The sequence below is a fragment of the Anopheles ziemanni genome, chromosome 2, assembly GCF_943734765.1.
Source record: "Anopheles ziemanni chromosome 2, idAnoZiCoDA_A2_x.2, whole genome shotgun sequence".
NCBI lineage: Eukaryota > Metazoa > Arthropoda > Insecta > Diptera > Culicidae > Anopheles > Anopheles ziemanni.
The window spans coordinates 19,374,472-19,399,069 of NC_080705.1; the positions used below are offsets into that span (position 1 = coordinate 19,374,472).

A 24,598-nucleotide genomic window follows, 5' to 3' on the forward strand; every position below is an offset into this window, starting at 1 on the left:
GTTAGCTTTTTCCTTTGTCGGGAGGAAAGACTTCCGGGCGAGTCGATATCCGCTCGTATCTGGTGCTTTTTTGTTTGTGGTGTGTTTGCTTTTCGGTTCCGATCCTAATCTAATGGTGTTGTGTGTGTTTCATAAAGTTCTATCCCATCTACCATCTTTGTTTGTCGGGTGTAAAAATTTGGACTACACTCTACGGATTCTACAATTTTCTCCGGCTTTTTTTCCAGGATGCTGCACTATTGTGCTTGGTGTTGGATTTCCTAGTTCTAACTGTCTCTGCTCTAGGTGTGTAAGTGAGAGTCTGTACGTGAAGTTTCCACCGAATTAAGGCACACGGTTTGGTAAGGCGTACTCATTGCTACTTTCTCGTCCTACTCATGTTCATCTGTTCTACTGTTGTGTGTTTGTCAGGTTATGTTAGTTTTTAAACTCCCATGAGCTACGGATGTATATGCGTTATCCACTAACACGGTCAGTTTGAAATCGTTCAATCGCTGTCTATTCTAGCTTTGAAACCGTTGATGTTTGCACCTTCGTGGTGAGGAATAAAACACAGTCCCGGGGAATGTATGGCGAAGCCGTACGGTACACCTCTTGCGTTACGAACGGGGGGAGAAGGTGAAAAGAGTCAAGGACCGTTCGGGCTCACCGAGTCGGCGAGTCCCTCCATTGAAATCTCTACAGACTAGCACGCGTAAGTTAAAATGCAAAACGTAACTCGCACACACGCTCCTACGCCTCCACGGTTCTTTCAGGAAGTCCTCCTCTTGTGTTGACTTAAAACTGGGAACGGCTTCGGTTCTGGTCACCGATGTTGTGCACTTGTTGGGGAGACACAAAATAATCACAACCATCGAGATTTCCGCACACACACCGGCACAACACTGGTGACCGAACCCGTCCCGGCTTACATATGGAACCTACAGGTTTCAGTATACCGTATACTAAACTAGTTACTCCATGGTTTTGGATGGCCCCATCTGGCACCTAATATCTATTTGCCGACTCGCAAAATGCCTAGCTCTAGTCTAGTTGGGCTGAGGTTTCTGGTCCACTCCTTCCTCCTCCAGGCAACGACACACGCACGCACGCACAAATACACAAATCGTAAAGTAAAAACGAACTAAATAGTATGTTGAAAACACGCGTCTACTACCAGGAACTACCATTTTTGTGTGTTAAGCAAACGTTAAATCAAAGTGAGCCTTGTGTTGAAGCTGAAATCAAATGAAAGTCTTCAGGAATGCACGCGAAACCCGCGCTGGCCGGGCCACCTGGGGTGGACTGGACGCTCGGCTCGGGCCTACGATTCAGTCGTCGCTTCCAGGGCGTAGTTGGCGCTGACACCTCCGAACGCACCCTCCTTCTTGAGGCCCCGGCCCGTGCTGAGGTTCACCAGCGGTAGCAGGAGTGACTTCTGGTCCATCAGTGGGCTGGTACTGCCACCGTTCGATCCACCACCACCACCGCCGCCACCGCGCTGTATTTCGTGCCGGGTGTGGGTGCGCATATGCCGCGTGATCATGTCCCGGCGGCAGGCGGCGTACGGGCACTGCGGACACTTGTACGGCTTCTCGCCGGTGTGCGTCCGCTGGTGCGTGGAGAGATGGTCCGATCGCGAGAAGATCTGCCCGCACACCTTGCACGAGTACGGCTTAACGCCGGTGTGGAGGCGCATGTGGCGCGTCAGCATGTCCGAGCGGGCGAACGACCGCTGGCACACCTCGCACATGTACGACTTGGTGATGTCGGTGGCACCGGTGCGGCTCTTGTGCCGGGACGCCATATGCTTCGCGAGTCGGTCTTGCAGGGAGAACAGCTGCCCGCACACGGGACACATGTAAGCCACGTCGGACCCGGGTGGCATGGCCTCGACGACGGGCGACACGTTCAGGTTGAAGCCACCCGGGCCGGTCATCGACGGAACCACCGACAGGCCGGCACCGTTGGTGAGATGCTCGAAGGCGGGCGATTGGCGCAGCTCGGGGAAGTGCTCGCGTTTGACGATCATTCCCGATGGGAACGGGGAGCCGGGCATGGGGGGCGGCGGAGGAGACTCGTCCTTGATCACGGGCTCCTCCTTGATCACAGTCGTCAGGAGAGTCGGCGACTCGGCGTGCAGCGAGGGCCGGCTGCCGCTGCCGGTCGACTTCATGGACAGATCGAGCGGATGTTCCTGCGGGTCGAGTGGGGCACTTCCGCTGCTGCTACTCGCATTGCTGTTCCGTCTGCTTGCCGCCTGAGGACGCTTCTGCGAACCCCGGCCGCCGGTTCCCGCGCTCCCATGGCTGGCCCGTTTCTTCTTCGGCCCGGCCTGCGTCGGTGACTGAAGACTCCGCTGGTCCAGCTGCTGCAGCTTCTGCTGCTCCAGTTGCTGCTGCTGCTGGAGGTCGGAGTCGGAATGGCTTCGCTGGCGGGCGGCAAACTCCTGGTAGAGGAGCTTCGTCGGCTCGGGCAGGTAGTTGAACAGGGCCAGCGGGTTGAAATACTGCAGCTGCTTGTACATGCTCTGCGAATCGTCCTGCTTGTTGTGGGAGGGCTGCAGTGGCACCATCGCCTGCTGGAGCGCATTCAGCTTGGCCTGATGCTGCTGCGAAGGTGACGGAAGCTGCTGGTCGTGGCCGCCCACCGGCAGCGCCTGGTGCTGGGCGCGCTGCACCTTCTTCGTCATCTGCTGTGGCACATTCTCATCGACCTCGGACAGGCGCAACGGGCTGACGCTGATGCGCGGACTAGCGGAGTACGGAAACACCGAGTCCTCGGCGGAGTCTTCGGCGCTCGAGCGCGAATCGCCACACTTGACCTTAAACGGCTGACCCTCGCCGACATTGTTGTTGTTGTGGTTGACCACCGTGCCGCCGTTGTGCAGCTTGTCCAGCACCGCCGACAGCCGTTTCCGCTTGTGCTTCTTCTGCTCCGAGCAGAACAGATTGTTGTTGGCGGCCGCGGGCAGGTTGTTGTTGTTCTCGTGTCCATCGTCCGAGGATGGGCGCGACCGGACCGGGTTCGACTGATCGGTCGACGGAGGCGTATCGGCCTGCTCTCGTCGCTCCAGCTGCTGCTGCTGCTCCGATTGCTGAGGTTGTGAATCTACCTGCTCCGCGTGTTCCTGCTGCTGTTGCTGCTGCTGCTGCTGCTGTTGGTGATGATGGCGGTGATGGTGCTGCTCCTGCTGCTGCTGCTGCTCCAGCGCGACCGCTGCCGCCTGGCACAGGTAGTACGCGTGTGGACGACCCGTTTGGATGTGCCCCATTGGGTCATAACTGCCATCCGCCATAGTCATTAGGTCTGTCGTTCTGCTGCAGCGCCGGTGGATCAAGTGAAAATCAAGGGCATCGATCTGCGGAAGAGAAACACGGCACAAGCGAACGGATTAGTAAACCCAGCATTCGATACGTCGCGTTCGGGCGGGAAATCGACGATGTCGATAAATGTCCGCCCGAACGAGCATCATTATTCGGGCCCGCGGTTGTGGCAGCAACCGAAAGGATGTCCGGTCAATGGCGACCAGATTAGATCGAACATTCTCATTAGGTTGATTGTTTCGTTGTGAAGAGATTCACCACGGCGACTTTGGGGACCCGGGGGGGAGGACAAATTAAGGACTCATAAAAAAACCCAAATTGAACCTATGTTCGGCATCGCTCAAACGGACCGAACGGTTCCTCCGGAAGACAGGTGTGTATGTGTGTGTGTGAGACATAAAGAAATCTCTCGATGATTGAATGAACGAGGAAAGCAACGCCATTATCGAACACTTTCTACACCAGCCGACCGAAATGTTTCAAGCTTCTTCTCCAGGCCCGATCGATTCTGTTTCCGATCCCGAACACCAGCTTTCCCCCTTGTGCCCGGTGTTTGTCGAGCAGGGTGGTAAATTAGAGAATTAGGCCAATATTTTAATGGTGGGAATTTAAATAATTAAGATATTCTCCCTGCACGGGGTTTGAGGTCGTCGTTGTTTCGGTAACGGCGCGAGTGTGGTCGCTTCAATCATCGGCTGTCGGCGGCGATGGCGGCGCATTTTTAATTACGTCCCACCAACGCGGAAGGAGCGGCGACAGGCGGGACGCGAACACTTGACATGGCGTCGCATGATAAAAGGCGGTTCGTCGATGCGGCCAGCGGGGGGGGTGGACAAACCGGTTAATTAAGTGAGAAAACGCATCTCTTTTCTTCTGGCAGCCGAAAACCTTACGGCTTACGATAAACGGTGGAATCAGTTAACGTTGCCAGATTTATATCGGCCTCGGGAGCTCCGGAGTCCGTTGGGATTTCCAATCGGCTGTCGGTGGCTCCTTATTGGTCGGCGATTCGAATGAGGGTGGCTATAGACTTTGGATTATTCGATTTATGATTTCAATGATTTCGGATGAAGTTTTTCCCTGGTGTTTATCACAGTGGTAAGGTGATGGTGGTTTTGGGAAATACCGAAGGGGAACTCGTTTTGGTCCAAAAGGGGTCCCGTTTATTCCAATAAAATAGCACTGTTCTTCCTAGACCGGCAAAGAATTTTTCCCATATCATTTTTGTATGCTTTTTAAAATTGGTTACATTTCAGGTGAACTCAAAAAATAAACATATTGATTTGAAAGCTTCTAGCTCAGTGATTGCCACATTGCGGATCAAAGGCTTTTCAAAGCACTACGGTATAATACATGTTTGAGTTCCCATTATCCAGCAATCGAAAAGAAGCAACAAAGTACACTTGCCGGAAAACATGCGAAACACCTGATCATTAGCAAAACACCGGCAAGGACGGCTTAATGCAGAGTCACGTTTCACAAATTTGCACCCAACACAAACCACGGCGCGCCGTTCAAACAACGTTCGGAGTCAGTCAGTCAAATAAATCTCCCAACGCAAACAACCCGTCTCCCGCCATGTGCATTTATCTCGATGGCACTCTAATGTTTCGTATGATGCCGTGTTTAATGTGCCCACGGTGGTGGTGGTGGTGGTGGTGGGGCTGAAGAAAGATGCGCTACACGTCGTCGAAGACCGACACGGAGGTGTACTCCCACATAACTAGAAAATGGTTTCCCATCGATTCGACCCAGACCGAGTGCCGCTTCCTCTTCGTCAAACAGGTAGACGTACAACCTTTAAAAACCCATTTGCCCCGGAGCCTCTCCATCAACATCAACACCTTCTTCATCCCCCCCCCCCCCCCCTTACCCCTAATGATTTACGAATGTTTCGAAGTCAAATATTATCGTAAGAAGCTTTATCGTGGCAATATGTTGCTGCGTTGGCGCTTCGTCCGCTGCCTTCGATTGCACTTGACACTCGAAGGCTTAAGCGGTTCCCCCGCGCTTCTTTGCTGGCCTTCCCCCTCACCCCACTTTGCCAACGGGTTCTCGAGTTCGGCAGCATAATTTGGGCGCCGGTGCCGAAGAAGTCGCACCCGACACCATCAGCAACAACAACAACCACCGGACGCCGTTCAAACAATCAATCGATCGAGTGATTGGGAAATTCTCCCAGCAAATATTTTCGAAACCACTTCAAGGATCATTACCGCTGGACCCGGGCGCGGTTTGAGAATATTCGCCCCAATCCGGTCGGTGTCTTCGGATCCTTTTTTTTCGCTTTTGGCGCAAACGATCGGGTTCGGGTCGATAATTTGCTTGCGCGCGATCACTCTTACAAGTGCCTTTCACTCACACGCGATGGGTACGTTGTTTTCCGGGTGGGGAGGGGGAGGGAATTATCAACCACCCTCCCGAAGACGACGCCGGGATTGGGTGAATACCCGATAAAATGTTTTGAGCGACGAAACAAAACAAAAAACAGGGAAAAACAGCCGATACAAGAAAAGTGCAGATGTCGAGGAGGCACAAAAGGACTGGCGTCGCCGTCTACTGTTTTGGGCGTGCGGGAAAAAATGAAGGCCGCGCGGTCCCTCCGGGTGTCGATCATTTTCTTCTGCCACATCTCCACTCGGGAGTCCTCCATTTTTCATCCTTCAGCCCAAGCGAACGGCGCACTCCGCCTTCCTTTCTTGCGTTCCACGCTCTTTCGTGGCTTCTGGAATCTGGGTGGGTGTCTGCCGGTGGATCGCTGTGGTGGTAGCCGCACCCAAGAGCGCGCGTGTGTGTGTGTGTATGTGGGAGGATGGGCAAAAACAGCCCGCGGGTACATAAAAGGTGCGTGATCATCGTTGGGCGCTACCAGCGCCGAAGAGGCCACGAAATGCGATGCTGCGAGTTCAAAAGCCCCAAAAATAATAATAAAACGCAATGGTGTCCGCCGGCCGAGCTGGGGAAGAGCCGAGGAAAGGGATGCGGCCGAGGCCTTGCACGAAGCATACAAATTCGATGCTGTCGATGCTGGCGTTGATAAAGTGGCCAACCACTTCGAAGGCGCATTGTCTCCGGCGGCGTCGAGGTTGTGCTTCCCCGCTTTCGTGGGTTGCCAATCGAACCGGGCGCGACAGGTTGATGTGGTGTACCCATCCCTCCGGGGCCTCGGTCGGGACGGGGCGATGGGACTGGGGGGACGAACGTTGCGAACGAACCACCGGAGATAATTACACGTTCGTACGTTACGTTACGTTACGCCGGCACAGAAGTGGTGCCCTCCTGGTAGCGGACCCTTGCGGCAACGCAGCGGAACTCCGTTCGTGTTGGATGCTGTCAATGCTTCTCCCTTACCCCTCACACTCACCTCTTCCACCAACCAGCAACTGGAAATTATAATGCTTTTTGATAAACGACCCAAAACGGGGACGATGGGTGGGGGAGGGTTGGAAGGGTGCTTTCTTCCTTCTTCTCGGGCGTAATATTTTTCGGCCCACTGTTACACACGCACACAAACACCCGACACGCTGGACACCCCAACAACACCCCCGCGCTCGCGACAGTTTATCTTTCCGGGGGGAGGGAGCACAAAGTAATTTTTCCTTTTTACTGCTCCTTTCCCGAACGAGCGCATCGCCACGAATGAGGATGATGTATGCTGATGCGTTTTTGCACGATGACGTTGGTGCTGGTGCATGCTGGTCGACCCCGACCCTTTGCCCCGTCCTCGCACCCGACCTGGAAAATCTGCATCGATCTTGATTGTGTCTCCGTGGATGAACTCCGGGATGAATAATGACTGCGGAGGGCATACCGGGTTTTTTGAGCGATTGGCAAATTGAGTGAAAAGGTGCAAGTGGCCCCATTCGGAATGGTGGAGCACGGGGGAGAACAGAGGAAGGACGGTTGCTCGTGTCAATGCGGTACTTTATTAAGGATAGATTTTTGTTTTGATTTTTATTAATGAGTTTTCCATTTTTAACGTTCCAAACCGGATTTTTTTTCGAAGAAATATTTCCATTCTCATGTAGAACATACAATTTTATAATGATTTTATTTAATTTCATCAAGAAAGGTTTCACAAAAAGCTCCTTTCAAACAGGATTCAGAACCCGCTGAAAGGTTTGCCAAGAAATTTGCTCACATTTGCATTTGTCACATTGCCAAATGGGGGAACAAGAAGCACTTTCCAGGAAAAGGATAGTATAGAAAGCTCCCAGGGAACCCAACAAGAAACCCGCGTTTGTCAGGAAGTGGGAAAATGTGCGGAAAAAAATAAAAACAAACGTCACACAATACCGTAATGTGTTTCGGAGATTGGCGTTGGCGAGAGGATATCTCCTTTCCTTCTTGTACTACAAGAGAAGCATGATAAAAAAAGAATGTTTGACCATCTTGATCCAAAGGCCATGCAGTGTGTTTGTGTGAAAAAATAGGGTACTGGAAAATCGTTCCGGTCGACTACTGCTGTCCGTTTGTGTTACGGAAAATGTGAAGTGAAGAAAGCAAGAACAGTAACGAATGAATTAGGGTTCGGGGCTGCTTTGTGTATAATAGCATTATGGTCTGGAAAAATCAAAACCCCAACACCAGTAACAAAACGACAGGAAGCTCGAACCGGAAGCTGGAGAAGAAAAATGAGAATGGAGCAAAAGTGACCGAAACATTTCTTGCGTTGTGTTTTTCTCGATACAAAACGAAGCGCAACGCAACCGAGATTTTTTCCTGCTCGGTGGAAAATTATAATCGAAACAGCAACTATCAGCAGGGAAACCGGAGCTGGTTGTAAAACATTTCGGACAAAAACGGTCTATTTTCGGTGGCGAGAAAAACCCACTGCAAGCAGAAAACCTTTGAATATTGAAGATTCTTTCTCCACAAGTTAAAAGGGGTTTTCCACCAACTTGGAAACGGATGAAAACCGGGAATCGGAAGCGGGGCGCGACGTGGTTCGGTCGAGATTTATCATTCCCGGGGGACCATTTGCATTTTGATTTATTGCGTCCCGGGCGAGCCGGCGAGCCATTGGCGCGTTGCCCCTGACCTCAAGTTCGAACAAGATGATTACGATGATGGCGATGGGTGGCAAAAATTAACCACTTCTTTTCTCCAGAGTTATTAGTATGCTTTTTTTCATTCTATCATGCTGATATTCTCAGAGCTTTTGCTTCGATCTTGATACTACAAACAGTGAACTTGAGCTCGAGCGATGAAGAATGGGAAGAAAGAAAGGATTTCACACGACAAACGAATTGCAAAGTTCCATTTCGTAACATGAGCCGTTGTGGTGGAGAAGAATTAAAAGAAAAACATCCATTTCGTCTTGCCTTGAAACATCCATCCGTCCAAGTTTGGGCGGCTTGTGGGAACAGTTTTTATAATTTTATTGGACAAAAGGAGGAGGTGTTTTATTTCTCCTCCACGCTTTTGTACACATAAATACGACCATCTTCATCATCGTTGTAGTGGGAATGGGCGAACATTTCCGTGGGTGACCATGCGCCTCCATTTAATGACTATCGACCAAACCCACATGGGGCGAGCGGCGAGATAATCCATGAGCGAGTGAGTGAGTGAGTAAATGAGATCCGACCGAAAAGATTCGTTTACTGGATGACCAAGACAAGTGCCGCGGGACAACGGTCCGGAGGACGGTTGTTCTGTTGACAGCCAAAGTTGAATGTTAAGGACGATATATTTTTAATTTTATTGCTTTCGCTTTCGCCAGGCTAGTTTTTGGCACCAAATGTGGCCTTAGCAGCCGGTGCGACGTTGTTGGGAGGCGGTCTAGGGACGGGAAAGCACGAGAGAAAGGGTGATCGTTGTGGACCGAGTTGGCCGAACGAGATTTTTCGCCGTTTTCCACTCGCTGCCCGGTGGCACCTAGAAAGTTTTCCTTTTTTTTTGTCAAACCGGCCCAAACTCATCTCGAGAGCGTCCTTGTCATAAAGCAGTCAGCCTCGGGTTCGCCCCGGTGGACTGTCGACAAGGACGGAATTTGATTTATGCGCAACCGTTTCGGGCCGAAAATGTGATCTACTACTTCAGCCCGAACTTCTAACGGCACCGGCAAGGCTTTCTCCCCGCCGTTTGGGGGGGAAATTTTCACTCCCCAGGCATCACGATGCAACGATAGCAGAAGATTTAATTAATAAAACGCCAGCGCAGGCGAGCGCTAAATTTGATTAGTGACTCTCTGTCTGCGACCGGCTGCAGCATTTTCGCAGCCGCAGAGGCGTTGATCTCGGGCGAGAAGTCAATAAATTGTTCTCGACAACGAACAAACGAAATGCCTGTAAACATATTTTCCGCACTAGTGCGCGTTTCGGTTGCATCCCGTGGCCACTTACTCGAGCTGGGACTAAATTAATCGTCCATGAAGCGAAAGAAATCGCAGAGGATGCCGTTACGCTCCAATCCATCCGCGTCCCATGATGCCGCATTTTACGATAACGGTCACAACGCAGAACCTTAAGGATTCAATCAATGTTTATGACTGATGAAAATCCCAATCAACTGTGCGACAATTCTCCTTACGGTTGTTTATCCGCTTGCCGCAACGAATCCCATTGGCCACGGTTACTCGACCTGCATTTCAAAAACGGGTGTTTTCATGTCCATTTATTGCACTTGGGAGTGTTTTTTGTCCAAATGAGGAATATTGACTGTGCAACTCATTTCTTCGGGTTGGATACTTGAGTAATCTGGATTTTATTTCTCAAAAACGACAATTTTCCTTGAACGGTCTTTTGTCGTTTTGCTGCATTCACCGATCAAGGGAGAGAATCCTCCCGACAGTTTAGACTGCGAAAGTCATCAAAATTTACTGTTCCACCGCCTTTGATCGTACAATAGCAGAGAGAGAGAGAAAGAGGGAGAGAGAGGGAGACTGGGTAAATTATTCATCGGCTGATTTGTTAGCGATATAAAATCCTACCGAGGGGTTGTAAAATTTATTGAAAATAAATTCGCCATCATTGCCACCGCAAGCACCCATTCAAAGGCATATATATCCACTACTGGTGTGTGTGTGTCAGTACACCACGGCCACTGCAGACTGGTGAGCATATGTTGATATGCGGCTGCAAACGCCGAACAATTCGCGATGTAAATAATAAAATCACGATTCGTTCGTGCTTGGGAACGGCTCGCGAGGGTGTCCTCGAGGCTCTGGGGGAGGGAGAATCTTCGTGCGGGGCATCTTATGCTCGATTTTTTTATTTCTTTACAATCGTCGTGACACACATACAAACACGGAACGCTGGTACAAATCGTTTTTTTTTGGTTCGTTCGTTCGTGCGTTCGACTCAACCAATTGTCACTCCAAGGATATAAAAGGTGGTTAGCAGCACGGGATTTGGCCAAATTTTGCCCGGGCGAAGTGTAATAAAAGTAGCATAAAGTGCCGCGAGTAGAGGGGGAGCCAAAATCCCGACCCTGGCCAGCACCGAAACACACACACATGGATGGACGCGAAAATTGCACCAGCAGCGCATTGCAGACAATATGATCAATAAGAGAAGATGATTTCAGCAAAGCACAACGGTTCGTGGTGAGGGGGGAAAAAGGGCTGTAGCCCATGTCCTCGGTCCTTGGTACACACGCTCACACCACGTACACACACGTTCGCGAATGCCACCCCGAAGACAGGGGAGTGGAAAACGTAAGGGTGGTTCGAATGCGAAAGAGTTGAAATAACTCGACCGACGATTGTTACAGGGTTTACTTTTGGGCGGGGGACGCGCAGAAGAAGTGCGACAGGACGTTGCTCCTGTAGGTGCACCTCACCTCTCCTTCCCCCTTCAATCCCTTTTGGGGAAAGGGCGTCCCATCAGACACAAACCCCACAAGCAGCAGCAGCAGCAGCAACGAAAGATAAAAGCATAAAACATAAAACAATAAATAAAAATATTTGCTTCTTGTCATCCTCCGGTCCGGGCGCCCCCTGTCTTCACCACCCCGCGATGCACGTACATACGTGGACCTGGCCTGTGTGGCCTTGTGCATCGTCGTTGTGGGCTATCGTTTTTTTTTTGCTCGTGTCTCCTCTGTTGTCTTCTCTTCTTTTCCTTCCACTGCCCTGCTTTGATCCTTTTGTTTTTCTTTTCAATTTCAGCTCCATCTCCGCATGCGGACGAAACTGCCGCGTGATGTAGTGTGTTTTGTTTTTCTTCCATTTCCCTACCACCCCCCAAAGTCGCTCAGTTTCGCCTGGCGTCAAAAGTCGGGCAATCGGCGCTCAGCGTCTGCGGCGGCCTCTAGGAAAACCGGCGGGTAGTGGCGAAAAAAGTGTCCAAGGGAGTCAAAACAAAAAAACACGTACACTCCATGCACAACACTAAAATCCCGGGCGAAAAATCCTACATCCACAGGCAACCAGACGAAACACAGGTCAGGGTGGAAGTGGAGTGGAAAGTAAAAAAAAGAACAAAAGAAATAAGTAGGTGGTTGGTACCGAAATGCGAAACGAAAAATGGGGCGGAGCACCGGAAGTGGAGCAAGGGGGCGTTGCTGCTGCACGAGTGGAACGGGAAGGGGCCGACCGAGTAGGACGGTAGGCGCGTTGCCAAAGAACTCGCCAGCTACCGTGGGGGTTTTGTTTCTCTTTTGGCAATTTATCAGAACGAAACGAAGTACAAATGAAAGAAACTAAAATTAATAAAAAATGATAGAACAAGTTTAAGAAACAAGAACCCATTTTGAATATAAGTTTAGAGACATTAAAAAAACCTTCAAAATTTGAGCAGAATGTGTTGCAGACAAGTTCTAGTAAAAAAAACATGAACATATAACGAAGGTAATTACATATCATAAGTGTCAGTTTTACGACCAACAAAGTGTCGTCCGAAACGATCTCGCACGATCTTGGGATCACCTTTTACCTCGTCATTGGTTTGCGCCGCCGATGCCAAGGCCCAACACCCTCAGCTCGATTGCAGAAGCGAGTGGTCACGATTCGTTAATCACCATCGTTACTTCCGCGTACCCACGACCAGAACGCATCCCTAATGGACGTCGAGGGGCACCCTTTATCATCACGGGGTTGCTTTGGGCACGATCGAAAAACGATCGAATGCATCGAGAAGACGCGGAAAACCCCCTTTTGCGTTACAGTTCTCACCTTGCCGCCGAGGGTGACAAACATTAGCCCCGTTTTCTTCGCTCGCCGGCTGGCGCACCGTATGGTTAGGGCGCTGATTATATTTATTATTTGCGCATCTGAGCGATGGCGCCAGCAGCCGGCGTCTGCGAGAAGGTTGGTGGCCGCGATCGGCCGTGATCGTCTTTAACAAGCCACTAAACATCTGCTCGCGAAGCCGCACGGCCACGCCACGGTGCCACGGGGTTTTCCTTCTTGTGTTTCGTGTCCTTTCGAGCGTGAAGCCACAAACTACCACCTTTCGCATGGGCTTAACCATCCGCGAACTGCTCCGAAGCCGAGCGGCTAGATGAGCCTTGTTGTCCCATCGTCTCAATGGGAGGAAAACGGAACGAAAAGAAAACCCAACCCACACACACACACACACACGCACACGCACGACAAATTTTCCTTTCCCCGGGGGTGGTGGGTGCCAGCCAGCCTCATTTCCAAATGTGTCCGCGCGCTCTTGCTCGCTCGCTCGCTCGGTCCCGGTGGATGTTTCAAATGTCAAAAGACTTAATTTCCCTCGGCAGCAGCTCGGTTACCCGGGCTTAATTGATCATCAAGTCGTCCGCGTGCGATCGTCCCGTCGCGGATGCCGGATGAGGAAAAGGTCTTATCTGCTAATCTTCGCCCGCGGGACGGGAGGAAATGTTCCATTACAGTGTTGAGCGGCGCAAACTAGGGGTTTTGCCGAGAAGGAAAACGCCGAATTCCTGCCTCCTCCACGCCAGCTGTTGCCAGTTGGAAGTTTGAGGGAAGCGGGGGAGGGGAGGGATGGTGATACTGGCAGGGTAAGCGAGTGCGTTCTGCGTGTTCGAAATTAATTAATGACGAGATGAGATTATTCATGTGGCAAGTGCAATTAGTATGCACGCTAGATTCAATTTACGTCTTCACCAGTCGGGATCCGAACAGCAGCAGTGGGGAGTGGGGGAGAGTTAATCGGGGCACAGGGGAATCGGTGTCCTGACAGCACGACAAGACCCCGAAGCGGCCAAGAAGGGTCCGTACACAGATGCGCACGATCGGTGGAGGTCCGTCTGCGAATGCGGTTATGCGGGAGTATGCGGATCGTTCGGGATGCTTTTCCCACCGAAAAGTCAACCTCCCGGTGACGTAGATTAATTCTGGCAAGTCAATTTCTCTCACACATCCCGCTCCTTCCGCCCACGCCACGCAAGGATCCTCCGACCGGTTCTTCACGAAGTCGTGAAGTTTTACTTGTCTTTCCTCCGTCAGCAGTTTGCGAGCAAAACATGAAGGTTCAAACATGGTGTCCGGCGCGTTCGGGTTGAAGGCGCTCGGGAGACGATGATGAGTCACGATGATTCACGCGCAAGCGACGATCATCTATGGTCGATCTTGCCCCCTTCCACCCCAGTGTGCCTTCCCTGCTTCAGTCACGATCTCCCGCCTCCATTCGGGGACAGAAGAAACGAATTCCGCACTGGCGCATACTTGTGCTTTGTGTTCGCGCGTCGGTGGAATGCCGGCACACGAGAATGATGGTTGGAATCAGCAGACCGTTTTTTCCGTGTGCGATTTGCAAACGCTAAAGATTCGGAACGGATCGGCTCCGGGTGGCATCAGGCGGGACTTGCTGTGCTTCGTGTACGCCACCAAACTTTTGGGGAACCTTTAGCAGGAGTCGGGCCGTGGACTCTGGTGGTGTCATATTGACATATGATTATGATATGTCTAACATTGCAAGAATTAGAACACACACATTTGGAACGATCTTCTGCTTCATTCAATGTCTCATAATCAGAATTTTGCTGGAAACGGCTAAAGAAGAAACAGAACGACAAGACCAGGAAGACCCATCTTACAGACAATCTGTCCCCAATGTATCCCAAGAACTGGAAATCAGACGAAGCACGAAAAGCAAAAGTGCATTTCAGAGCTGGCTATCCGGCCAGACGGAGGATACGGCCTTTTGCAAACGATAAACCCAGTAGAAGAGTCGAAAAGACAAAGCAAGTGGTGCATCTCGGAGGAGGGAGTGAAAAATCCCGTCCACCAACGAACGACGTCGGAAGGCCTTGTAATGCTGGCTCGATATCTTGAGACCCGGGCCGAGTGGGTTTTGCCATCGGAAGGAGTCTCGCAAAGAGTTAAAACAGGTGCACCTTCACGGTGGTACAAATTATGCTTTATTATAAAACTGCACTCCGGTCCAGAGGCGAACGCTGTAGCCGTGCCTTGTGTCAACCGCTCCTCCAATGTCTGCGTCTTCGGTGTCCTTTGTGCTGTCGTCGAAAGGAGGGAAGACGTAAAGACAGACGAGGGAAAAAACACTGTGCACATGAAATACACATACTCCACCCATGGCTGCAGACTTCGACGTTGGATGCATCTCCGTTGCATTTTTCGTTGCGGGTGGAGAATACGTTCTCGCTCCTTTGTTTAGGCGGCGCACTTCGTTCTCAACGCGGCGTTGTCGCCAGCGCAAAAGATGAATGTCTTTACCATACACCTCAACCTACTCCGCACAGAGTCTACAATCTGCGACGGCAGGATCGGATTCGTGGGATCCATTCTTTGCGATTTTGGTGACGCTGTAGTGAGGCCATGTCAGACGTCTGCGATATGGCGAGAGATTACTGCGGAGTGCGTGCTCCAAAACGGGGAGGGAAGGAGCGTCACTGGCAAAATGTCATTGCCTTGCCTTTACGTGGACATAATTATGCACGGCCAGAGTATGCCATTGAGGACTAATTATAGTTCCGGATGGTTTTGCTGCCATTTACCAGCGTCTTGTGGAATTCCCTGGACGCGACTCCTACCGGGAGGACAATGCACGTCTCTTCTAATTGTCTCGGTAGAACCGAGAATTGTAATGATCTACCGTGTGTGGCCTTCCCTGCGGACATCGGTTCCTTAAGCACCTGCACCTGTGCTCTCTACATCTGCCGTTTCTCCTCCGTCAGCAACGGATGCTCGTCATTAGCTGCGCTAAATATCATACATTACGCCCTCCTTCCGGGCGGGTCGGGTTCGATCGGAATCAAGACTCGATCGTGGTGAATTGATTCTAGCAGACGACGACAACAACATCGCCATCGAGCCCGGGTTCAGTCTGACTCTCCGCCGGCCTCCTCGGATGGACTTTGACAAACGTCCTACAACGTGCCCGCGCACAAGGCGAGAGTGTCTTGGAGATGTGTCCGCTTGCTTCGCCACCTTCCGTGGAGCCTCACCGCCTCACCTCCCCCACCGACTCCTGGTGCAAGCCGGTTTAATTATTAATAGAACTTAATTAATTTAAAGCCGAGCTCGGGCCGGGTGTAGTGTAGTTCCCATTCGGGGGATGCACATACCATGGATCAGTACTTCAGTCTGCTGCGGGCAACCAGGGAGAAATTCGCAGATCGTCGCTCGCGCGACAAAGAAGCGAACAATCGACGCTCGAACACGCCTGGTAAACGCGATCGATAGAAGGGTGTTGCTTTTTTTTATTAACGCCTCTACTCACTCGGATGGGTGGAATTTTTGAAGTACCTTAAGAGGAAGAAAAACGAAAAAGAAATGGCAACAAGTCACACTTAGGCCGACGACGACGACGACGACGTGGATGGTTCAGCGACAAACTGTCTCCGGGGCCGGAATTATTTGCATTCGAAGGTGGGAGCGGACGGAAAAGACGACCCGATGCTATGTGACAGAGTGTCGCGGGAGAGAAAATAGCACAACACAAATGCTAAATATGTTCAACACCTCCAAATAAGTCAACAAACTCTCCTCCATCGCGGGACACATTGAAAAACCACGCGTAGGAAAAGCCGGGTATGCACCGTTGCGACGGGTTTCGGTGGAGTGGCTGGCTGGAATTTGGAATTCAATCGCCACCCGCGCGCCACCAACCACGCCAACCCTCCTCCATCAACCTGGCGTTGTACGCCTGAAAGGTACCGCAAATCGTTTGCGCGGAGAAGCTGTCTAAATTTAACCATTATCGGAACCGATTAATGCCAATAAATCTAATGGAAGATCGTTAATCTTGTGGGCAGCTTCGCGCGACACATTCTGGCCTCGAAGAATCTCGTCTGCTTGATGGAGACAGGAGGGAGTGCAACGGGATTTTGTCCGACGATGCTAGGGCGGTCCCACATTGGACTGGTTTATATTTGCAAAAACTAAGGTGAAGCAAAAGCGGACAAAACAAAACCATCGGTGAGGGAAGAAATCTTTAGGGTAGTGGACGAAGTTTAAGGTTTGACTTCGCAGACCGAGGAACGCCAGTACAATGGATTAATACCTCAATAAATTAACTATCCCGCGGTCGACCTGTTGGCTGACCAACTTTTACCTATCTTAAGACCAAGAACCAGCAAAAAAGGGACAAGAAAATATTTATATTCATTTAATCCCACGATAAACATTTTCCCACAATTAGTGTTTAGCGCGATTTTCCAACCCATGTCGCGACTAATCAGCGCCGATAAGGACAAAGTAAAGCCACCCCTCCAGGTGGATTAGTATTAATAAGTAGCATTTCTTCCCACCCGATCGAGGATAACGTTTTAGAAAGGCATTCCGGGCGTCGGTTTCCATCGTCCGTGAAAAATGGGAGGTGGCACGCGAAAACACTGCTGCTCACAGCGCCAAATAAATACGCCCGATGCACTTTCTTTAACCCGGCTCGAAAGTCGCTAATCCTGTGGTGGGGCGTCCCTTTGCTATCGGTTCTCTATTGCATCGACAAGCAGCGATTGATTGCGGGAACGGGAGAGCATGCGGGTGCGACGGGCCCAACTAAAATGCATGCAAATTTATTATTGTTTTGTCAACGACACCACCACCACCACAAACTTGTCTCACCATCCCTTTATCGCGTGTCGATTTGGGTTTTTACTTTTCCACGGCTTTTTCCAACGTTTCGCTGCGCAAAAGACGCGAGTCTCGTAAGCGATTGCACCGAGACGCTATTGCATTAGCGGTGGAACAAAACGGAACACTAGAAGACACATGAGGGGGAGGATTAAAGACAACAAAAACGACCGCACAATACCATTGACTAGGAGCTGCCGAGAAGGTTGCATTGGATGCAGTTTCGAGCTGAGCAAGCTCAACGAAATGAGAGGAACAAAAACACACAAGATTGAGTCAAGCCCCTACTTGCACGAGAAGTGCAGATTGCACTGATCAGGTGCAGCCACACACCACACACGACACCCATTAGACGATGCAGACACACACATGTAAACAGGCGAAGAGATTCATGTAAGCAAAAAGGGGCACGCCATCTCATCGTCAATGGTATTTTAATAATTGGCAAGCTGGGCAGGAAAAAGATGGAATTGTTGGGAGTTTGTCTCTCTTTGTGTGTGTGTGTGTATTTATTGTAGATGGAGGTGGATCTTGTGTCGCCAGGGGATGCAGTGGTACCATGTGCATATTTACCTAGCACGAGACGCCTGTGCGCCAGCGTGATTTACATCGGAGAAGAATTTTGTCGTGGAAACAAACGGACAAGGACGGGGTGGGAGGGTAAAATCAAACAAAGGGCTGCGAAGGGGAAGGAAAATCGAACCCGATCCGATGGTGTTTGTACCGGAAAACCCGGCAGCCGAGAATGGGAGGTGGGGTGGGTGGATGTAGTGAAGCACGTCTGCGCTAATGGATTTTGTGTGGTGAAGTGCAATTGCAAACTGCACCCGCATCGAGCGCCGGAAAAAACGGCAGAAGACGATCGTTTGCGACGAGAACATATTTGTATAAACGATCAGTAATGGCAAATAGAAATCGCAAATGTTTTGGACAGAACATTACCGAAGGCAATCGGGGGGTTGTAGGTGGGTAGGCAGAAAAGTTACGCTTTCCTTTATTTGTTTCATTTTCCAACCCACGAGCAAAAGTAGAACGCATCTCGATTGATGTACGGTTATGACATTATGTGGTAAAATGATGACGTTTGTGTTTGGCCTTCTTGCCTAATGTCAAATTTTGTCAACTTTCTAACGAATTTTTTGTCCAAAATGTCCCTGACCCTCGGGAAACATCGTCCAATAATCCAGCACATCGGATTTCAGACCTTTCCAGTTGTATTAACTTAGTTGCATGTTTTTTTTTTTATCGACACGGATTGACGTTTCGCCACCCCAACAAACGTCTAAATGAATTTGAAGTCAGCGTCCCTGGCGACGGATTTCGCTACACGCCTCTTCCACCGTGATGATTGATCGATGATACATTGTGATCCGGACGAAATCACCATTCCAGCAAAGGGGGCAAGTGGTTTTTTCGCCTTCCAATCGATCCGATCGCTCCTCGACTCGAAGAAGGGGTTGGGTTTTGGGTTGATTGCACACAACAACATTCGAGTGTTGCAGTTGCGCGAATCCAAAACCACGAGGAAACCGAAACAGCGGCGAGCGACGAGACGAAATACAACATTTTCGACAACTTATTTGCCGTCCGAAGGCCACCACACCGTAGTGGGTTCGCTCCGCGGCTTCGATTCGTTACGAGTTCGAACCGATGCTCGGGCAAGGGTCACAGGATTTACACCTGTTAGGTTCAGGTACGAGCGGCTTAGTCCGAGGACCCCCGGGGGACCTTTGCGGGACCTCTTCTGAACCTCTGGCCCTGGCTGAAGAGAAGGGTTCCAAGATGGGGGGGACCTGGCAGTAATCACCACGCAACTTGACGACCCTTTCGGCCCTCAGAAACTCCGAAAAGCGCCCCCTTCTAAGATGGAACCCCCCGCAATGGGATGAGAAATATCCGCTCAAATGACCCCAAATGCAGGGAGGGAGGGAGGGAGGAACCAAGGGGGACAATGAACGCATCGGAGAGTGCGCGGTTCAGCTGAGCCCGGTTTACGAGCGGATTATAAAAGCTTACAGCCAAATTAGCGTCATCATAAAGGCCCCGCTAATCCTCCGGATGGCGGTTTTGTGGACTGATGAGCGACGACTAGCGAGGAGTATTTGGGAGTTTGTGTACATGTGTGCGAGTGTCTTATCCTCCGAACAATCGAGGGAAGGTGCGGGGCGGGAAATGGCAATGCTCATTCGTTAACGCGTTAGCGGCGAGAAGTGGAGTGCCACGTCTAAACCTAGGCGCAACCACCCGATTTTGACTGATTGAACCTCGGCGATGATGTTGATGATGATGAAGGCAATGGCTGCCAATGGTGGTGGCGGTGGTGGTCAACACCTTGGTCAAATTAATCATTTGACGTTTAAATACGATAATTTCTTCTACCACCTCGGGCCAAAGCCGAAGGGGGAGTCGTCGTCGTCGTCGTCGGGAGCTAGGAGTTGAGCTGTTTTTCTCCCCATGCTGTACGCCATTAGCCTTTCCCCCGTGCGAGCACGTGCTTTTCCACACGATGTCCCACCCGTTCGCCCGCACCTCGCACCTGCCATGATTGATAATCGACGCTTGATTTGGATGACTTCGTTGGCCCCAAACAAAGGCACCTCATGGAGCCAGCACGCCGCGTCACAATATGATCGATGTTGATCGAAAAATCCGCCCGTTTGCTGGTAGCGGGAAAACGCGACCGGGTGCGCTTACATCCCCCCGATGGGGCCGGTAATCGCCTCCTCCTTGCGGTGAACAATGGCGTTGGACCCCGACGCGATCCTGGTGAGCGTTGGTCCACATAATCCGCTCGCGCGTTACGTCGTAACCGCGCGAACCGGAAGGCAAATGACCATGACGGCGCGATGGCGTGGCCAGCCTCCCCGCGGGCGAGAGGCCCGACTTCCCCCCTCCCAACGGGGTTTTGAATCCGGGCGCAAATGAGCTCCCCAACCGACCCCCGGGTACCTTCTTTTTGCGCGGTGATTACCCCGTTCGGTTGCGCGCCTGTAATTAAGTACGGATTTGATTAATTGTATGATTTTTGTCCATCCATCGTTGGATCGATTTGCTCCGGATGCTCGCCGGGTGAAAGGATGCTTTCAAAATGGGTACGCGAACGCGGGTTGCCGTAATCTGAGGAGTGTTCCCTCCCGCCCTGTGCACCCCGCATAACACATCCGATTGGTTTTGCGGCATTGTGTGTTGGCGGGTTTTATTGTTCGGTTCCTCGACGGGCTCCTCGGCTCCCGGGGGCTCCCGAATTTTCATTCACCATCGCCGCGCGGTTGCACAAACACAATGTAAACGGGCAACGGCGGGGTGGCGAGGACCACAATGGCATCCCGGGTCCCGGGAAACCTGGGGGGATTTTTCCAAACACCACCAGAAGCCTCTCGGATGGCTCACGCGATGGCGTCGGTTTATAAGTTAATTAACTCACCTGCTCCGAACCGGTCCGGTGCGGTGCATGTGTGTGTGTGTGTGTGGAAGACAAATTTCCTGCGGGTGGAATTTCATCCGGCTACCCTTCGTCAGCTTCCCTGGGGGGCAGATGAGCCAACAGGGGAGAGGGAGATACATTGATGGATGGATTTGTGCGGAATTTCCAACCCACCACTAGGAATAGATAACCACCGTCGGACTCTGAGGACGTGGTGCTGCGTGGAGGCTCCCGGCATGCAAAGCGGGAACGCGTGCGCTAGGGCAGGGAGTTTATTGCCGCCCGTGAACCCCAACGGCTTTTTGAAGTCTTGGCGGCCCCCGGTTGGCCGTTTCGCTAATTATGGCCACATCCGTGGCGAGCTTCCTCGCAGGATACCGCGAGTCCGCGGTGTTTAGACAGCGGCGAGCGAAAGGGAGAGATAATTATCCAAATACCGCCATAAGCGAATAATCGCCGGGCCGGTAATCAAGTGCTGCTTGCGGTGGAAACGGTACCCCGTCAGGGATCCGCCGAAGAAACCGGCGAGAAACCGCCCGCAAGGATCCCGCATATCTTCGGATTCCTAGTTCGGCCTAAGCCCGGCAAATCCGCACCCGCGGGTCCCATGATGGACGTAACAATGTGTGGCGTCGTGTGCAACGAACGGTCAAGCTTCTGCCTGTGGATGCTGCTTCTGCTGGCAAGCCGACCATCGTGTCGTGGTCGCGTCGTGTGGGACATAAATTTTAACGACAACGACGAGATAAGTGTGGTGACACACGGCCCGCTTCGATTCGGCTCAGCTCACAAACTCGCCGTCTGCTTGGCCACCGAGACCGAGACCACCAACTCATGAGCGCTAGGCAAACTGGCGCCCCGGCGTATGTGCGCCCGAAAAAGGTACACAATCAATTATCGATTATTTAATGTACATTAATTAACTACCGTCCATTGGCTCGGTTCGGGGCGGAAGGCGGGGTTGGTGCCTAGGTGTTGCCGGAGCTTTTTGTAATCCGTCGCCAAAGCACGAACGAATCGCGCCGGATTGCTTCAGATGGCGTGAAAATTGATAAATATCTCGTTGGTGAGCCGGGTACTTTTTGCCTGAAGCCGGTGGTTTGTGGTGGTTATGGACTCTGGTGGCTGGTGTTTGCTTAAGATTTTCAGAAGAACGCAAACAGTGGAAGCTCTAAGGGGTCTGTGTTTGGCACAGTGGACTTTTAAAACAGGTTTGTCGATCGTTTGGAATAGAGTTAGCGTCCAAATACCTTTAAGTTTGGAGGGATTCTGAAGTTCAGGACTTACTGAAATCAACTAGGAGCGTCGTTGTGATGCCTTTTTGATTTAGTCCATTCAATTCTGGATACCGCGACTCACCTGGAAAGAAAGGATGAAAGAAAGTTCCATTAAAGTGATGAATAATTTTTCACCTATTTCTCCCGAAGGTCGTTTCTGGAATGCCTCAAGTTTTACATCTCCCGAGGGTAAATAAGTCAAATTAGGTACTCCTTTGAATAAGTCCCGCAATCCGCTCAATTTGCTACTATTTGTTACAATTGACCCGAACGGACAGGGCTTCCGCAACGTCACACAAGCCAAACGCTCGGGAGCGCATAAGTTCTGCCAACTTTTAACCTTCGCTGCCACCTTTCGCAGCCCATGGTTCGAGTGGCCCTTAATTCCACCCGGTCCAAGGGCAGGCTTTTGCAAGCTGCCGAGTACATGCTTATCGAGTAGCGCCAATCTGCAGAATCCGGCCGCATCAACCGAAGACCCGAGGCGAGGAAATAGGCTTCACTTTGCGAGACCAACGATGGAGGCGCGAACCGGACGCGTACCGTACCAGAAAAGGTGGTACCTCTGTGTGGTGGATGCCGGGCAAGAGTAATGCGATGATTAGCCGCGGCGAACGGTTGCCGCAAATTTCTTCACGCTTCCGAAGGTCCCGGGGTTTGGAAGGGACTGATCGGGCGCTTTGCGGTCCGCGCTTGCGGTTTGCTGCAAGAAACTTGCACTATGTTCGAAGGCATCGCTGAGGGATCTGCGTTTCCCGCGCGGCAATCTTTAAGCGTTACCGGTGAGATTTAGCGTGGAATGGGATAGTGAGATTATGGATGATATGGTAATTACGTTGATTGAGCACCCGGGTTACACACACCGCAGCAACTGGATAGGTGTTTAACTACCGCGCGCTATCAGGAGGGACTACAAATTGGCCGCTCGTTTGTAGAATGCTTAGAGGGCGTTGGAAAGCTTACAAGAACCATCATTCAAGGCGTGGTGATGCTATGGATTGAGCTCCCCTTTAAACTTGTGCCCTCATTCCCCCAAAAAAGGTGCGGAGATCCCACTTTGCAGCGTCCCCCATCAGGTGGTGCATGCGGTTTCGGACTTCACGGGTGTAACTTGGCGCCATTTCGTAATCGAACGCTTCCCGATATGTAGGTGCAGTGCGCATAAAAATCGCACCCCATGATGAACGGCCGATGTCCAGCGGCGTGTATTTTATTTGCAATATGATAAGCGTTCTTATCACTAGCCAAACACGTTCGATGGCGTGGAGGAGTTTTTTTTCGCTCCTCTCCTACTGCCACCCTATATTCGGCTGCTATTTATTTTGTCGATGCTGGCAGATATGGAAGTCGCGGCGAACTCCAACATCAAATCAACACCTCGCCCCGTTTGGAGTCGATTAGGTGGTGAGTTCCAAACTTGAGCGTGAATGTGTGTTTGTGTGGTGGGCTGTATGTTCCCGGAAGCCACACCCGCCACTCTTTCGGAAGGCAGCCATTTCGGGGTACAGCGTGCGGGGACTGTTTGGTTTTGTGTTTGCAGAAGCATGTTTGCCATTTTGCGGTAGCCGGTTGCCGCCATCTCGTAGCGCCGAAGAAGCGCCACCTTTCTAAACGGCTTTGATTAGTTGGACTGTTTGGCTTTCGGGAGGGTGCTTCCTACTCAGAAGAAGGTGCTCCTCAAAGCGTTTCTCTTCAAGTGCTGCAGGAGACTGGGTGCGCGTCCAGTAAATGAATGTTTGAATTGTTGAAACTCAGTAGCCGCTGCAGAAGACGACGATCGACGGAAGTTTGCGAAACATGGTGACTCTTCAACTCTGACGACCGAGACGGCGTAGGGCTACCGGTAGTCGACGGCTTTATCCCTTTTGTCAAAGGTGCAGGCGGCATGCATCGCCACGTAATGCATCGCAACCGGCCACTTGCTGTCTCATGGTGGCTTCCCACTTTATTTGAAATCGATTCCGCGACGGCAGCAGGCGCAGGCTCTCAGCTTTTGCATGCCTCGGTGGGAGGATCTCGTGGGGCTTTTTGTTCGTCACTTTCGAGGCGAGCGACGTTTGTCTCTCCCCTCTCGTGGTCCCCGCCATTCCTTACTGCGACATTATTGAAACCCATCTCCGAGGAGGCTGTACGGTGTGAAGCGTGCGAAAAAAGCCCCATGAGGCGTACAGGTGAAGGTAGTTGTCGGAGGAGGATGGTATTGAGTGCGAGCGGAGTCGGCAGGCAGCTCAAGGGCTCGGGACAACAACAATCGCCCGCTGCCGGGGTGCGAATCCGAGGCTGATTGATGACCGACCGGTTGAGAAATGGTTTGCCATCGAACCGCGAATGCGAATCCGAATTCTTGCGCAAACGCAAGGATTTCGTCGCTGTATCCTCGCGCGACCGTGAGAGGCAGAAGCGGCAAAAGGGCAGAATACCGGTCGCCAGAATGCAATTCGAACAGGGGTGTTTTTTCGGGGAGTCCAAGGCGGTTTTTATTTCTGTTGTTTGACCACGGTGGACGCGCGGATGACGCGCCGGACAACAAAAGCGGGTTTTTTGACGGACGGTTTGGCGGCCTGAAGCTGTTGAATGCCTCTCTTTTTTCTTCGAGGTCCCAACCTTAAGGCATCCGAAG

The 24,598-nt window shown here is 51.5% G+C and overlaps 1 protein-coding gene across 1 annotated transcript in view; it reads right to left on the bottom strand.

Annotated features, from left to right (window-relative positions):
• Positions 1-1,303: 1,303 nt before the first annotated feature.
• LOC131293130 (zinc finger protein 853) overlaps positions 1,304-24,598 on the bottom strand; it is a 46,083-nt gene continuing 22,788 nt past the window's right edge. Inside the window, exons 4-5 of the mRNA XM_058321207.1 lie at positions 3,104-3,340; positions 1,304-3,010 (exon numbers count right to left, since the gene is read on the bottom strand). Of these exons, the coding sequence (XP_058177190.1) occupies positions 1,304-3,010; positions 3,104-3,340 (1,944 nt within the window). The remainder of the gene's footprint in view (positions 3,011-3,103; positions 3,341-24,598) is intronic.